Source organism: Ochotona princeps, chromosome 22 (genome assembly GCF_030435755.1).
Source record: "Ochotona princeps isolate mOchPri1 chromosome 22, mOchPri1.hap1, whole genome shotgun sequence".
NCBI classification, from domain to species: domain Eukaryota; kingdom Metazoa; phylum Chordata; class Mammalia; order Lagomorpha; family Ochotonidae; genus Ochotona; species Ochotona princeps.
The window spans coordinates 35,932,327-35,949,644 of NC_080853.1; the positions used below are offsets into that span (position 1 = coordinate 35,932,327).

A 17,318-nucleotide genomic window follows, 5' to 3' on the forward strand; every position below is an offset into this window, starting at 1 on the left:
CCCGTCTCCCGTACCTGCACGACTCACTCCACACCCGGGGCTGGGAACGCAGCAGCGAACCGCAGTGGGATCGTCACCCCTGCGGGGGCTCTGGGCTGGTGGCAGGGTTGCCTCCTTCGGGAAGTGTGGGGGCTGGAGGGGAGAGGTTCCCAGTCCGCTGGGAAGTCCCCGGGAACTTGGTCCAGACGAACTAGGGAAGAAAATACCCCGCTCTCGGGCGCCGCCCGCCGGGCTCCGGAGGGCCAAGCGCACCACGCCGGTGCCAGCGCGCCCAGGCCCGCCCACGCTGGCCGCGCAGCCCCGCCTCCGGCGCCCGGCCAATGCCGCGCTCCTGGGCCAGGCCCGCCCCAGCGCGCCTCTCTGCGTTCCGGCCTGGAGGCTGCTGTCTGCGGGTCGCCGGGTTGTGGCTGCCCGAGGTAAGGTCACCGTGCCCTGGTTGTCCAGCGCTCTCGGGCCCGCGAGCGCCGACGCCTTTCGGGGAGGTGGGCTGCGGTGGCAGAAGTGGACTCGGAGTCCATGGGGGGCTGGCCATGCAGCGCCCTGAGCCTAAGGCTCGCGGGGACCCTCTAGGGGACAGAGTGCGCGCGCGACGTGGGGTTGGGGCACCTTTGGCCCAGCGTGCCGCATGGAGTGCCCGGGCAGAGGGGCACAGGGCACAGGGCTTCTGCTCTGTCCCTGGAGGAGGTTGGGCCGGAAGGAGCTGGGCTGTGATCGCCGAGCTCCTCCCGCAGGCCCAGGGTGACCCCTGGTAAAGGCCCAGCCCGGGTGCGCCGACCTGTGGTGGCCGCCCTCCCCTGGCCTTTGCAGTTCTCCGCGGTGACACCTGCCTGGAGCAGCCTCCCAGCTCTGTGCAGACCGGGGCCATGCCCAGGAACCTGATGGGGCCTGGGTCAACCCCTACCCAGAGAGGTGGCGGGGTATTTTCTGGGACGTGTCTGGGCTGGGGATCTCTGAACTGGTCAGGTTGGAAACTTCGCTGCTTCATTGAGGACACTCCCCCGCCTCCACCTCATCTTTTCTTTTAAAAAGTTATTTACTTTAAAAATATATATATACATATTATTATTTTTATTGGAAAGTGAAATATGCAGAGAGGAGGAGAGACAGAGAGGAAGATATTCTGTCTGTTGATTCACTCCCCAAGTGAGCCGCAGTGGCCGGAGCTGCGCCGATCTGGAGCCAAGAGCCAGGATTCTCTTCTGGGTCTCCCACATGGGTGCAGGGTCCCAAGGCTTTGGGCCGTCCTCGACCGCTTTCCCAGGCCACAGTCAGGGAGCTGGATGGGAAGTGGAGCAGCTGGGACATGAACTAGCTCCCATATGGGATCCTGGCACTTGCAGACAGAGGATTAGCTAATTGAGCCATTGTGCCAGCCCCTCTGCCTGGCCTTACAGACAAGACAGGAAGAAGGTGAAAATGAAACTCAATGAAATAAAACACAATGCATTCTTGGATGGAAGCTTCTAGGCCTCAGAAACAAGGACAAAGTGGTGCCCAGATCCTCTTCAGAGGGGTTAACTGTTAGCTTTTCCAGGCCACCATCTCTGGGCAGTGAGTTCAACCCCTCTCTGGGCTTGAAGGCAGGAACCTCTCTGCTGGGCAGGTGCAATGAGTCCTGGGATGAAATTCCACCCAGGCCCTAGCGAGCATTGTGTTCAGCGTCATTAAGTCCCTTACAGGGCTTGATTGAGAGGAGCCTGGATGCAGCATCTCTGAGCTGTGTGCCTGGGCCACATCACGACCCCTCCCTGCGCCTCAGCTGCTTCCTGGAGCCCTCTCAGGTGCCTGGGAAAGGAAGGAGAAGGACTTCTGTTGCCCTTTGGGGGGTTGTGCTGTGTCCCCTCACAACTTGAAAGGCTCAGAGGACCTCTGACTTTCCTGCCTGGTGTTTTTGGACAGGCATTGGCACCTGCCCTGTCAGGAAGGTGGCAGGTTGCACAGGCAGGCATGGCTGCTGCTCTGTTTCCTATGTTACAAGGCCCCAGCGGCCTCAGCAGCTGTGAGGTGGTTCTGGGCCCTGCAGCAGCAGGTGACACACAGGTTTAGTGTCCACACGCTCCTCTCTCCCTCCGCTCTCCCACAGGCCTGGCGTCCACTCACCCCTCTCTCCCTCTGCTCTCCCACAGGCCTGGCGTCCACTCACCCCTCTCTCCCTCCCATACGTTAATTTGTTATTTTTACTCTTTTGAGAGGCATAAACAGCTCTCCTGATTGCTTTTCCTCCCCACATGTGTGCAGCAGCTGGGCCGGGTGTAAACCAGCAAACCAGGGGCAGGATGGGGTTCCTCTGTGGGCGGAGCAACCTGCCATCTCCCAGGGCATCAGCAGGAAGCTGGGATATAAACCAGGCGCTGTGTAGGGATGCTGCGTCCCACGCTTCGTGGTTAGCACAGGGCCTTTTCCACCTGTTTGCTGCCTGGTGGCTCCCCGCTTCCTGGTCCCTCAGCCTCTCTGGCCTGCTGGCTGGCTCCTTTCCCACCACCCAAGGAGTGCCCTCTCGCTTCTCCACGTTCATTAGCCACAGGACACTGGGAAGACATCTGTCTTGTGCCCCCTCTGAGGCTGCTCGCTGGCCATTCCCATCATGTCTTCCCTGCTGTGGCGTCCCAGCCTGTCTGCCTGCCTTCATCTGGCCCCTGGGCATCCCTCTGCCAGAGAGCTCTGGTCTAACAAGCATGCAGAAGGCAGAGTCTCTCACACACAGAGCATGCTTCCATCGCTCATTCACTCCCCCGGATGGCCACGGGAACACAGCCGGGTGAGGAGCCCAGGGGCCAGGGAGTCCGTCCCGGTCTCCCACATGCATGGCAGGCAATGCAGTGCCTGAGCATCGTCCGCTGTCTTGCTAAGCACAGTGGCAGGAACGTGGACCAAAGGTGGAGCAGCTGGAGCTCAGATCCACGTTGGACTTTGAAAGCCGTGACTCACCCCACTGCGCCACAGGGAATCACATCCTCTCCTTTGTCCCTCAGGCCTCCCAACAGTTCCTATTTCACTCTCAATAAAACCCAAAGTCTTGGGGTCCGGCGTGACCTAGCGGCTAAAGTCCTCGCCCTGAACGCGCCGGGATCCCATATGGGCGCCGGTTCTAATCCCGGCAGCTCCACTTTCCATCCAGCTCCCTGCTTGTGGCCTGGGAAAGCAGTTGAGGACGGCCCAATGCTTTGGGACCCTGCACCCGCGTGGGAGACCTGGAAGAGGTTCCAGGTTCCCGGCTTCGGATCGGCGCGCATCGGCCTGTTGCGGCTCACTTGGAGAATGAATCATCGGACAGAAGATCTTCCTCTCTGTCTCTCCTCCTCTCTGTATATCTGACTGTAATAAAATAAATATATCTTAAAAAAAAATTAAAAAAAAAACCCAAAGTCTTTACTGCAATGCCCTGTGTAAGTGACCACTGCCAATCTCCTGGACCTTGATCTCTGTCCCTTCATACCTTTCCATTTGTTTTTTTGTTTGTTTTTGTTTTTTTAATATTTATTTATTTTTATTGCAAAGTCAGATATACAGAGAGGAGGAGAGACAGAGAGGAAGATCTTCCATCCAATGATTCACTCCCCAAGCAGCCACAACAGCTGGAGCTGAGCCAATCCGAAGCCAGGAGCTTCTTCCCAGTCTCCCACGCGGGTGCAGGGTCCCAAGGCTTTGGGCCATCCTCGACTGCTTTCCAAGGCCACAAGCAGGGAGCTGGATGGGAAGCAGGGCTGCCGATTTAGAACTGGCAGCCATATGGGAACCCGGCGCGTGCAAGGCGAGGACTTTAGCCACTATGCTATCGTGCCAGGCCCATCCATTTGTTTTTTAATATTTACATTTTTATGTGAAAGGCAGAGTTACAGAGAGAGAGAGCTCGTGTGCACGGGAGGTTTCTGTCCCCTGATGCACTCCCCGAGTGGCCACAGCAACAGCCAGCCTGGGCCAGGCTGAAACCAGGGGTCAGGCCTCTATCTGTCTCCCACATGGGTATCCGGGGGTCTGAGCTCTTGGGCCATCTTGCACAGCACTTTATGAGGGAGCTGCATTGGAAGTGGAATGCTTGGGACTCAAATGGCGTTCATACTGGGTGCCTGAACACTGGCCCCCGACCATGTTTCTCTAACTGCCAGCTGGGGGAGGCAAACAGGAAACAAGCCTCTGCGTCCATCTCTTAATTGTGACCTTGCTAGAGTGCTGCTGAGGCAAGGACTTGCATTTAAAAATTGTAAACACGCTCCCGGGGCCATGGGAGGTGCAAGGGGAAAGATGCGTAATGGATCCTGGATCACGCGGCAAGTTCTGGGCGGTGGCATGGGGTCTCCCCGGAACACCGTGCACGTGGCAGCTGGAGCGGTGGCCTGCAGTAATCCCAAAGCCCCGGCTCTTCGTTCTTCACATCCAGCAGCTCCCTGACTTGCTTGCTGCCTCATTTTCCCTGTCTTTAACATCAGATGATCATGTGGTTATCAAATTGGCCTTCTCTGCCCCCACCACGCAATCTAGCCAAAAGAAGCCTCACATCGAGATGAGGGGTTATTGCTGTTCTTGGAAGGGCCTTGTAGCTGGGAGCCAGAAACTCACAGCTGTGGTACCAGCACCCGCAGCACGCCCTGCCCGCACGTGTGTGCAGGGATAGCAGCACACACTCCCCGTGTTCACACACACACACACGCAGGGATAACAGCACACACTCCCCGTGCTCACACATACACACACACACACACACAGGGATAGCAGCACACCCTCCCTGTGTCGACCATCTAAGACAGCCACGGGCCCAGCATCCTCCGGATCATTTTTGGGTCTTCAGTTCTTCGTTCACTAAATCTGTTGAGAGTGCCTGGGATCCTGGCAGTCAAGATGCTAAAAGCAGCTGAGAGGTCAGGAGCCATGGAAGTGCTGCGGTCTGTAGAGGACGGGGCAGCCTCTTGTCTGGCCCCCTGCCAAGCCTGTCACACATGCGCTCTGTTTTCTTGCCCAGTCATTCCCACGTCGCCCACTCCCGTTGCCCTGGGCGCAGCCGGAGCCCACCTGCGGTGCTTGAGTAGCGATGATGTTTGCCGAGGAGAAGACCTACAAGTTCATCTGCCACCAGCACAGCAGGTTCTGCCGTGTGGAGGTTCTGGAGATCCTGCCTCACCTGCCCTGCCTCACGGCCAGTGACCAGGTGAGCCGGGGAAGTGGCTGCACCCGAGCCAAGGCCAGCCCCTTCCTCTGTCCCTGGAAGGAGCTTCATTCAACATGTTCGTGGTGAAGGCATACTCTGAAACGACTATGCACGCATTTCACAACTTTTGTGCCCAAATAAACAGCTTTCGCTGTTTCCGCTAATGTTTGAAAGCACCCGTGTCTTGCTGCTACAGCACTAACTGGATGTAACCGGATGAGGTGTGCTGGGAGATGGCTCTGCTACCTGCGCCCCGCCCTCTCTGATCCAGACTCCCTCTTGTGTTGGATTCTGTGTAGTGCCTGGAAATCTGGCGAGGGCAAGCTGTGGCCTCCGGTTCCAGTGTTACAGGAATCGGCCCTTCCTCTTGTCCTTGCCTGCTCCACTTTGAAGTCCCTTCTCTATGGCACAGGACTGAGGGCTGGCAGGGATCTCTGGGACTTGTTCTGAGCACCCAACCCAGGGGAGTTCCCACTTGAGCTGCTGTCTCTGGCAGGGGCCCTGTGCTGTCCTCTGGGGCGCCTATCCTGGTGTCTGAGGAGCAGCGCCTGCCCCTGCCCCTCCCACACTGACACTGTGACAAGGTCTGGGGCTGCTGGGGTTGGATCCTCCCTGTCGTATTTTGCATGCTGAGGGTCCCTGTCCCATCGCTTAGTAAACATTTTCTGTTGGCTCTGTTTTTCCTATCCAGATTTCTTCTTTTGTTTGTTTAAAGATTTATTTATTTTTTTTAGAAAGGCAGATTTGCAGAGAGAAGGAGAGACAGAGAGAAAGATCTTCCATCTGCTGGTTCATTCTACAAACGGCCACAACGGCTGGAACCAAGCCAATCCGAAGCCAGGAGCCAGGAGCCTCTTCTGGGTCTCCCAAGGCTTTGGGCCATCCTCAACTGCTTTCCCAGATGACAAGCAGGCCGCTGGAAGGGAAGCAAAGCAGCTGGGACACAAACTGGTGCCCATATGGGATGCTGGTGCTTGCAAGGTGATAATTTAGCCACTGGGCTGTTGCTCCAGCCTGCTAGCCGGCTTCTTGCTTTTGCCCTGGGGCATGTGTAGGTTTCTGTAATCCCAGGGCTTTTGTGTGCAATGAAGCTGGCTTCTGCTATGCATCCTCCATCAACAAAGGACAGACCAGAATAACAAGAAAGGAAGCAGAGAGCCTGGGCCACTGCTGGCCTGCTCCCTGGCCGCTGCCTTTACTGCAATTGCTACAGCCCAGGCTGCAGACGGCCTGCTCTGCCTTTACTAAAGTCGCTGTTGCTACTTGTTCTTCCTTAGGAGTTCTTGGGCCCTGACCCTGGCCCTGTCCCGGGCTGGGGTATAGTTTCCAGGTTGTTGCTTTCCTTTGGGGTCCTCTTAGGTCCCCTCTCTGCAGCTGTCACCGCCTGGACAGAGAGAGGGCTAGACACCCAGCTTGAGCAGGCTCTGGGCTCTGTGTCTTCCAGGACCGACTGCGGGCCACTTACAACCGCCTGGGCAACCGGGACACCCTATGGGATCTGTTCAACACCCTGCAGCGGCGGACGGGCTGGGTGAACTACTTTGTTGAGGCCCTGAGGGTCTGTGAGCTGGCCGATCTTGCTGACCTAGTGGCCCACGAATACCAGAGCTACCTGCCTCGTGAGCTCCCTGCCCTGGCCCTCCCTGAAAACTGCCTGCTCACCCTGCCTTCTTTGCCCCCTCCCCTTCCCTGTAGCTCTTCACCCTCCCTCCCGTCCCTGCCTGGCAGCAGCATAAAGCCTGGCTGAGCTATCTTTCGCTCTGTGCAATGGGGCTGGTGGCAGGCCAGCGCCTGTAGTGAGTAGGTATGGCGGGATGGCGCACTCCTGCAGTTCTGGTGGCTGGAGGGACTGAAGCTTTGATTTTAAAAAAGTCTTTGTAAATGGATTTTTATTTATTTATTTCAAGTAGTTAGAGAGATCAGTCTTCTGTTTGTTGTTTCACTCCCCAATGGTTACACTTGCTAGTACTGGACCCTTCCTGAATGCAGGAATTTCTTCTGGGGCTCCCATGTGGGTACAGGCACCTGAACACCTGGCCATCCTCCATTGCTTTCCCAGGCCGAGGTAGGGAGCTGGATTGGATGTGAAGCAGCAAGGACTCAAGCTGGCAGCCATGTGGGATGCTTGGCATTGCAAGTGGTGCTTTTATGTGCTATGCCACAATGCTCACTCCTGAAGTGGTGTTTATTTATTTGTTTTTTAAGATTTATTTATTGGACCTGAATATTATTTTTTTTTTAAAAAGATTTATTCATTTTATTACAGCCAGATATATACAGAGGAGGAGAGATAGAGAGGAAGATCTTCCGTCCGATGATTCACTCCCCAAGTGAGCCGCAACGGCCGGTGCGCGCCAATCTGATGCCGGGAACCAGGAACCTCTTCTGGGTCTCCCACACGGGTGCAGGGTCCCAATGCATTGGGCCGTCCTCAACTGCTTTCCCAGGCCACAAGCAGGGAGCTGGATGGGAAGTGGAGCTGCCAGGATTAGAACCGGCACCCATATGGGATCCCGGGGCTTTCAAGGCGAGGACTTTAGCCGCTAGGCCACGCCGCCGGGCCCTAATTGTTTGTTTTTTAAGATTTATTTATTGGGCCTGGAGAGGTAGCCTAATGGCTTCAGTCCTTGCCTTGCATGCCCAGGATCCCGTATGGGCATCAGTTTGTATCCCAGCTGCTCCACTTCCCATCCAGCTCCGTACTTGTGACCTGGGAAAACAGTTGAGGATGGCCCAAAGCCTTGGGACCCTCCCATGTGGGAGACCCGGAGGAGACTCCAGGATTCTAGCTTTGGATCGACTCTGCTCTGGCCATTGTAGCTACCTAGGGAGTGAACCAGAAAATGGAAGATCTTTCTGTCTTCCTTCTCTCTGTAAATCTACCTTTCCAATAGACATAAATAAATCATTTTATTTATTAATAAATCATTTATGTTTATTGGAAAGGCAGATTTACAGAGAAGGAGAGACGGAAAGAACTTCCAACTACTATTTCATTGCCCAAATTTTGGATTGGAGCTGAGCTGATCAGAAGATAGGATCTGGGAGCCTCTTCCTAGTCTCCCCCGCGGATGCAGGATCCCAAGGCTTTGGGCTGTCCTCGACTACTTCCCAGGCCACAAGCAGGGGGCTGGAAGGGAAGTGGAGCAGCTGGGACACGAACTGGTACCCATGTAGGATCCTGGTGCTTGGAGGTGGAGGATTAGCTGGTGGAACCATCACACCCTTCTCCTTTTTTTAAAAAAATTTTGTTTTATTACAAAGTCAGATATACAGAGACGAGGAGGAGAGAGAGAGGAAGATGTTCTGTCCGATGATTCACTCCCCAAGTGAGCCGCAACAGTCGGTGCGTGCCGATCCGAAGCCAGGAGCCAGGAACCTCCTCCAGGTCTCCCACGCGGGTGCAGGGTCCCAAAGCATTGGGCCGTCCTCGACTGCTTTCCCAGGCCACAAGCAGGGAGCTGGATGGGAAGTGGAGCTGCCGGGATTAGAACCGGCACCCATATGGGATCCTGGCGCATTTAAGGCAAGGACTTTAGCCGCTAGGCCACGCCGCCGGGCCCACAGCCCTCTCCTGTTTAAATATCTTTCTCAACGCACATGTACACACAGAGGTGTCTTCCATCCTTGTTCACTCCCTAAGTGTCCATAGACTGATCTAGGACAGCAGCTAGAGGCTGGAATTGCCACTGGAATTCGCACATGTGTGGCAGAGGCCCAGTTACCCCAGCTGTCACTGCTGCCTCCCAGGGTTTGCATTAGCAGGAGTCAGGAGCAGGAGCTGGGAGTTGAACCCAGTTGGGCAGGTGAGCTGCAGGGCTCCTGAGCTGAGACTCACCTGTTAGCGTGAAGCCCATCAGATGTCCAGCCTCGGGTCATGCCACGTGGGCCTTCTCTCCCCCCGCAGTCAGTCTCTGGGTTGGTGGAGTTTGCGGTGACCCCCCTGAGTGTTAGCAGCTGCAGGGGACGGGGACAAATGAGACAGGTCTGTGAACGACAGCAGCCATGAAGACGAGAACACCACTGGGCCCCCGCATGTCTGGGGACAAAGGAGGGGTGACTGCTGAGGCAGTCGAGGAGGTGGGAGGCTCAGAAGCTCCCCACGCCCCAGCTTCACTGTCCCTCTGCTATCTGCCCTCGGCTTCCCCCGCTCCCCCTCCTTTCCTGCTCCCACCCCTCCCAGGTCTGTACCACACATGGGGGAGTTTGGAGCTGTGGGAGGGGGCTGGGACCCCAAGATCAGCCAGGTGTCACCCGTCAAGGTAGCCCCCCAATTCCTTCCTTCCTGATCCCATCGTGTCTTTCTCCTGCAGGGAACCTGAACCATCCCAGAGCCACGCGGGAGGTGCCTGCACCTGCTACTCCTGCTACACCTGCTGTAGACCACGATGGCAGCAGGCAACAGCTGAGTTACCCGCTGCCTGTCCAGGACACCCAGCAGCCCAAGTCCCTAGGACAGGCGCGTGTTCACAAGCCATCCCACTTCTGCCTTCCAAGAGCCTCTCTGTCCCTCAGCCCATGTAGTGTCCTGCAGCCTAAGCAGGGGTCTGTGTGGGGGTCACAGAGAGGAGGACTCTGTGCAGGACCACCTGTGGACAGGTGTCTGCCCTCGGGATGCTGGGTGCCTCCTGTGAGGTTGAGGCAAGGTTGCCCATGGACACAGGGTCCAGCTGTGTCTGGATCCAAGCTAGGGCTCCCTTGTCTTCTGGATCCCAGGGTGTGACTGGAGCACTCCCGAGGGACCCTGTATGGAACTTGCTCTTAGGGCTAAATCATTGCCCATTTTCCCTCTTGCAGAGCCCGGAGCAGGCACCTCAGATACCCAGCTCTGAGCCCGTCCTGAGGACACCGCCGGTGCCCCTGGAGCCCTCTTGTGACCTGGCAGCCATCAGTCCTCAGGTGACCACCAGGCCCCAAGACGTGGGACCAGACAGTCCCCACACTGGAGGTACGTGTGTGACTTGATGTCGCAGGGAGGGTGAGGGGCAGAGGGTGCCCTCAGCCTTCCTTGGATCCAGAGTAAAGCGAGGATGGAGGAGTTTGGTCCACGTAGCCCACCAACTCCTTAGCCTGTGACATGGTGGTTGAGGTTGCTGTGGAGTGAGCCTTACTGGCTCCTAGCCAGCAGATCAGCAACACCTCTCAACTGGGCCTGCCGGACCTCTGCACTGCCCCTCAGGGACTGGAGCGGGTCCACCCTGAGCCCCCAGGTCCGTGTCCCTCCATTGGCTGCCCCAGGCATGTGCCCAGGCTATGTGTTCCCCAGGAGCCCCAGTGGCACCAAGCAGCTGAAGGCAGGGAGACACCACCTTAGTGCCCCCACTGCAGCCACCTCCCAGACTGCCCCAAGCACCTGTTTTGCCCTCTGCAATGTCACCTTATCCTTGGACACCCTTCATGGGCTACTGCTGGGCTTTGTGGGGACAAAGGCACTTAGGTTTTGGGACATTCATGGTCCCGTGTCCTGGGCAAGTCTGTGCCATCCTATTTGAGAGGAAGACACATTGGAGACTTCCCTGGGGAGTGGGTGTCTATCCTGGCAGCTAGGACACCTGTGTGCCATGGCCAAGTTTTTGGGTTGAGTTCCTGGTTTTACCTCTCACCCATACTGACCCCACATGCAACACCTAGGTGGAGTTCTTGGCTCCTGGTGGGTTTGTCCCTGGCCTGTCCCAGCCTTGATGGGCACTTGGGAAGTGACACAGGTGGGATGTCTTTATATGCCTCTCAAATAAATCAACGTATATATTCAAAGTCACCCCTGGCCTGTGTCAACCACGGCCCAGCATGTGCATTCCCATGGGCCTCTACGAGTGTCACCACCTGACCCCTCCTGCTTCCTCCTGGGGCAGCTTTGTCCTTGGCCCCTGGGGGCTGGCGGCTTCTGGCGCCAAGTGACCAATGGGACTGCTCAGCTCCGGAAGCCTGATGTCCCTTGCCTGGGGCAGGATTGTGCTGGATCTCATCTGGATGAGGAGAAAGTAATAGAGAGAGACGCCCGGGAGGAGGGGCTTGTCCCGGGCAGGAAGAAGAAAAAGCAGGCAGAGTAATGGATAGTGGTCTCCCAGGTCCCGGGTCTCGTTCCCGAGAGAGACCATTTAGTGCCTGGGGACAGGACAGACTTGAGGTTTCAGATTGGGGACAGAGACCAGAAGGCCCGTGGGAGGAGCCTGGGCAGCCTGAGTGCTGAAGGGGACTCTTTCCCAGCTCTCAGGGTCACAGTCGCCTGCATTTGTGTCCACTTGCAGGTACTGTCTCCAGTCCCATGCCACCCCAGGGACCTGTGTCTCCATCCGTCTCCTTCCAGCCGCTGGCACGCTCCACCCCCAGAGCATCCTCTGGACCTGCCGTATCAGTTTCCTCTACTGGTACCTCCTGCTCCTCTGGCCAGGGTGTGCGAGCCCAGGACGAGGCCACCGTGTGCCCCAATGATACAGTGCCTGCTGGCTCTGGGACCGCCGTCCCGACATCCTGCAGGGTGCCCAGCAACTTGATGCCCGTGAGCACAATGCCTTCGGGAGCATCCGCCAACCTAGCACTCGCCAGCACGGTGCCTTCCAAGTCGCCTGCCAACCCAGAGACCCTTGGTGCCACACCCTCAGATGTGCTTCCCAGTCTGGCGCCATCCCAGCTGCCCATCGTCTCTCCCACAGATGCTGCTTCCGTGTCTCCCAAAGTGCCTGCCTCCCCACTGCCCACCAGCAGGAGCAGCAACAGAGCCCAGGTGGGTCCTGGCCCCGCACCCTCTGACCCCCCCATCTCCAGCCTTGGCTGGTCTGCTGCCTCTCCTTGCCTGGAGAGCTGCAGCCTCCCCTGACCTCAGGAGGAATCACCCGTCATTCAAATGCCTGGGATTCCTCGGGCAGGGTCCAGCATGCTGCTGCTCACTCCTATAGGCCTCTCAGCTCCAGGAAGCTCAGCAAGGCTGTGTCTGTGTTTTCTTTTAAGATGTATATATTTGAAAGTCGGATGGCTGCTGGGTCTCCCACATTGGTGCAGGGATCCAAGCATTTGGCCATCCTCCACTGCTTTCCCAGGCTATAAGCACAGAGCTGGGTTAGAAGTGAAACAGCCAGGACATGAACTGTTGCCCACGTGGGATGCTGATATCACAGACAGAGGTCTTACCCTCCTTGCCACAGGGCCAGCCCTTAGAAAAGCCATGTCACAGATGAGGAAGCAGCGAGGGCCTCAGTGCCTGGCTCTTCACCATTAGTGAAGGGTGTCTGCCTGGCATTGCATGAGCAGGGTCTTACCCACAGTCATCCCTGCCCACCAGCCTGGCCCTGCTGCCTCCAGAGTGCCCCCTGGAGTCCCTCACATCTGACTCTGTCTCAGCCTAAGTCCGTGGGGAGCGCTCACCTGTGGCTGCCCCGCCACCCTCAGGCCCAGAGATGCTGAGCGGAGATCAGTTCACCCAGGCCTGATGGCCTAGGTTACAGAGGGAAGGTGGCTTGGACTGCCCGTGCTGGAGCTTGCCTGGGGAGGGGGCGGAAGGACAGCTTGGCTCCCTGCCGTCGCCGCTTCCTTGAACACCCTGCTTTCTTTCCCAGGAGACCCCGATGGCTCCAGCACCCGGAGATGCCCCAGGAGACGGCTTGCTCTCAGGGCCGGAGCTGAGCAAGCCCAATGAGCTGCTCTCCCAGTTTGCCAGCCTGCCTTACTCGGGCTGCTCGGCAGACCTGGACATCAGCCGGAATAGCTCCCTGGCCCCTGGGGCCAGCCACCTCCCGGAGGAGAATGAGTATGTGTCGGTGGGCACTTTTGGGGTCCATGTGGTGGAGGAACCCAGTGCCAACCTCCTGGCAGGCAATCCCGGGCCCAGTGTCTCCCCGCGCCTCCAAGAGGAGGAGGAAGATGAAGAGGAGATACAGTGCAACTGGGTGGCTCCCTGGGCTCCGTGGTTTGGAGCTGCCATAGCCGGTGCACTTGTGGCCACCCTCCTGGCCATGCTCTACCGGCGGCGCGCACTTCAGTGACAACCCTGGGACTGCCTGCTGTACACCTGCTCAGTTCTCTTGGATGCTCCCTGCCCTCTGGCCCTTCGTCAGGGTTGCAGGGCTGAGCCCCTGGGAGCTGGGCTCTACACTGGCCTGCTAGGAGAGCCAAGATTGTGCCCTCTGAGGTCCCTCTCTCTGTCCTCAGCTTCCTGCACCCCACCGTGTCCACCTGTGCCTGTCTACTTGTAGTCCAGGTTGTCACTTCCTGTGCCAGGCTCATGTTTGCCCAAGTCTGTAAGACTCACCCTATCCTTGTGCTGTGAGGCTGGAGGGCAGGTGTGCCTGTGGGAGATCTCGTCCTGGCTCCCTGCCCTAACAGTACAGCCCCCAGACAGCCCCCAGACACCCTCACCAGCTTCTTCACCCCCGCCCAGGTCTCAGAGTTGGGGTGCGGGCCACCTGGCAAGCAGAGATCAGCTCAAGGTCCTGCTTCAGCACACCCCTTCCTAGGCTGGGAAGACGTCACGGTGGTCTGACCATGGTCTCGGATGCACAGCAGGTGTCTGAGATGGAGCAGATGGGTGATGGCCCACAGTGGGTGACCCCTGAATGCTTCCCCGCTCTGCTGCCCAGACGTGAGGGACAGAGCGCACAGTGGGCTGACGGCTGTTCTGCAGCCTCCACTTCCCGGCCCTCCCGGGCTCTGAGCAAGCCCTTACCCTCTACGTGCCTCATCGTCTCGTCTTGGAGCGGGATTGAATGTGGACGTGTATGTGGCCTCCTGACACCTGGTGAGCGTGGAGTGTGTTCATCTGTGCTGATTGTGCAGTGGTTCCTGATGTTTTCTGAGAGCTGAGCACAGCTGTGACCTCCATTTGCTGTGGGAGGACCTCAGCCCTTGGTTCACTGTGGGGTGCGAGAGGGTGAGTCCACTAGGCCAGCCATACATGATATGGGCTGGGGCCTCCTCCCCCACGGCCAGGTGGGTCCCATGGCCCTGACCCCAGGCCAGCCAGCATGCTGGTGGGAAGACTGGCTGTGTTCATACTAGAAATACATGGGGGGTATCTCGGGGCTCTCTCCATGTGGCCATTGCTGGACAAGGAACAGGCACAGGAGCCACCTCCGTGCCTGGGCTGTGCCCATAGAGACATTGGGGGTGGGGCTTGCTGCAGGCTCCAGCTAGTCTGGCAACCTGCAGCTCTGGCACGCTGGCTTGGCTGCCAGGCTCGCTCTGCATGGTCCCAGGGACATCAGTAGCCTTGACTCTGAGCTTCTCTTTACCTTGAACTCCAGTCCTGACCGTCCGAACTGTGAACCTGGGGAAGACCCCTTCTCACATTACCTGCACCCCTGCCCATCCACCAAACCTGCTCACTCAGCCCTGCCTGTTCCCAATCCCTCTCAGGTGCCTGCACAAGGCAGCTCTCAGGAGTCTTCCGTATGATGTGGCCTGCAGCTGTGTGCTGGAGACCAAGGAAGGGCCAGTAGTCCCCACCCATGGGAGCTCCCTGGCTACCGTGCTTGGGGCAGTGTACCTCTGCTTGAGGGAGGTGGGACCAGCACCCTCCTTAGCACTTGGGGCTAGACCCACTCGCAAACTCACATCTAAACCTCTTTGTGCCTTGTTTCTCTAGTGGGAGCATTTGCCCCTGTCCCGAGCCATCCCTGCTTCTGTCAGGTCTCTGCTTGTGGCCCATCAAGGCTGGGTGGGCAGTGCCACTTCTCAGAGTGAGCTGAGTCACAGCAGCTGCCTTTGGGTGACGCAGATAACTGTGGCCTATTCGTGGAGGCCACATGCCAGACGCTGGCTTCAGTAACCATGCTTGTGGCTGGCTAGTCGGCCCCTGGGGGCTGCCCCTTTTCTCCTGCATCCTCCTTGTGGAGCTGTGTTGGAGCTGACACCTGTAGAAGGCCCCGGGCATTGGGAGGACTTTGTGTCTGAGGGCCTTGCGTCTTCCCCTGCACCAGCATTGGGTGACAGTGAGGCATCTGTGATTTGGTTCCTCAGCCTCTGAGTGCAAGCAGTGCAGGACTTGGGCTCAGGGGCAGGGCCCGCAGGGGCGGGGTGCAGGGGGCCACAGGGGGCTCCTCCATTGTCAGGCTCCTTGAAGGAGCCTAGGTGTTGCTCTTTCCCCTTGTATTACAGGCTTCCAAGGCCCTGTCATGATCCCTCATCAGGTGCAGGCGCAAGTGCCCAGGCCAGGCAACAGTCCAACTCCATAGCATGGTTCCTCTGGTCCCTTAGGAGTGAAGGCCTTGAGATCCCACCCATGGTGGGCGTGCTGGCGGGAAGGTGGGAAGGTGATGGCCAAGATTCCTCCCCTGTCTCCAGGGGCAGGAGGTCTAGGGCGTAAGGCTAGTGTGCCTATGCTGAAACTGACGGCCTGTCTGTGGACAGCAGTCCCGTGCCCACCTGGCTGCACTTTCTCTTCTGAAGTCCCTGCCTGGTGCTGGACAGGACCATCCTGAGCCTGTTGCCACCAGCAGCAGCCACCTTCCATATACTAACTCCTGCAGTTCCTGCTGCGAGCTGGTTGGGAAGGCTGGGAGGGGGTGAGTGGGGGTGAGTGCTGGGGGTAGGGGCGCAGCAGAGGAGAGCCTGGGGCCCTGGGGCCGGGGGTTTGCATCGTGCACAGATCTTGTCTGTTCACTTTGTGATTTTTCACATCAGCATGTCCTCACCCAGGATACCAGGATCACCACCTGCTTTAACAGAGCGATACACTAGCATGGAATGAATCAATAGCATCTCAGGGATGTGACAACAATGTGATTGAAGTCATTGAGTGTGTGCCCAGGCTCAGTGGGCTGCGACAGGGCAGCCAGCTGGGTGGAGCAGACACTGGTGGGGACAGGTGTCCCATGTGCCAGGCCCCAGACCCAACAGGAGGATGACCCGGAGAGTGCCTGTGGGTGACTGGGGACCTCGGTGGTGTGTGGCGCAGACCTCTGGGCTCTGTCCCAGGTGGCTCTCTCGTGTGCATTGTGTGCAGAACACTGGCATGGGCCTGGAAAGCCTGAACTGTATAAAGGGACTCTGCGAGTTCATGGAAAATGAAATTAGAAGGGAAGTTGATTTTGCTGGAAAAAAATTGAAATTCCTGCGTGTGTGTGTGTTAGGGAGTAGTTCTTCGAAAAGTTCATGAAAAACGTGTTATTAAAGAAATGCATGGGTTTCAAGTTTTTTTGCACCAGAATGGACTTATACCTTAGAATTCCATTTTCCTAAGCACTTGTGGAGTCCCCGCTCTCTGCTGTACACTGAGAGTGGCTGAGTATTTCTGGAGCATGGGGTGGGGGACTTGGGTCACATGTTCCTATCAGCTGCGCACTATTAATTGTTATGATATTGATTGTAATACTCAAATCCAGGCAAGAAGTATCACTTGGAACTCTGACAAAATCAAATGTTGGCAAAACTAGGCAGCAAGTGAAACTTGTAACTCCAGAAGGAATTTGTGGTAATTGGCACTGTCGGCTGACTCTCTGTGTCCCACTGGAACCCATATGCAGACACCGAACGTGGTGGTGTCGTGTGGCTGCGGGGAGGTGGCCAGGGCATGGCATCGGGGCCCCCTTGAATGGGAGGGGCCCCTTCCGCCGGGTGAGGGTGCAGCGAGAAGGGCTGTGTTTGCGCAGGGTGAGCTCCCACTGGACACTGAGTCCACTGCCACCTTGACCTTGGTTTGCCTGGTCTCAAAACTGTGAGTAATAAAACCCATTTGTCTGTGCATTGCCCAGTGTGAGGCATTCTGTTCAAGCAGCTCGAATGAACGAGGACGGGTGGTGTGAGCCTCGGGGGGAAGCCGAGTGTGCGTGGAACCTGCATCCCAATGGTCCACTCCTGGCAGCACGCAGCTGCAACAAGGGCCATGCCACCACCACTCAGCATAGCCAGGACTGGAAACGATCTGAAAGTTGATGCATGGCAGAATACTAGCAGGTAGCAATGAATACAAAGTGAAAGTATTGCTACATGCGGCAACACAGGTGAACTCACAGCCTCACTGTTGAATTTGAGCTCCTGCCGCTCAAATATTTGGGCCATCCTTTTGAGCTAGTCTTAGGCATAGACAGCATAAAGTTCCGGCTGTTGTGGGCCGTTCAGGGAGTGGAGTAGCAGATGGGAGATCGACCTCTCTCTCCCTTCCTCTCTGTTGTTCTAGATTTCAAGCAAGTTAAATTTTTTTTAAAGATTTATTTTATTTTTTATTACAAAGTCAGATATACTG

The 17,318-nt window shown here is 57.2% G+C and overlaps 1 protein-coding gene across 1 annotated transcript; it reads left to right on the forward strand.

Annotated features, from left to right (window-relative positions):
* Window positions 1-324: 324 nt before the first annotated feature.
* MAVS (mitochondrial antiviral signaling protein) lies at window positions 325-13,991 on the forward strand. The gene is given in 7 exon segments (XM_058679579.1): window positions 325-416; window positions 4,958-5,143; window positions 6,588-6,762; window positions 9,457-9,868; window positions 9,871-10,091; window positions 11,392-11,867; window positions 12,697-13,991. Coding segments are annotated over 6 exon segments (1,827 nt in total). The 5' UTR covers window positions 325-416; window positions 4,958-5,026; the 3' UTR covers window positions 13,123-13,991.
* The last annotated feature ends 3,327 nt before the right edge of the window (window positions 13,992-17,318 follow it).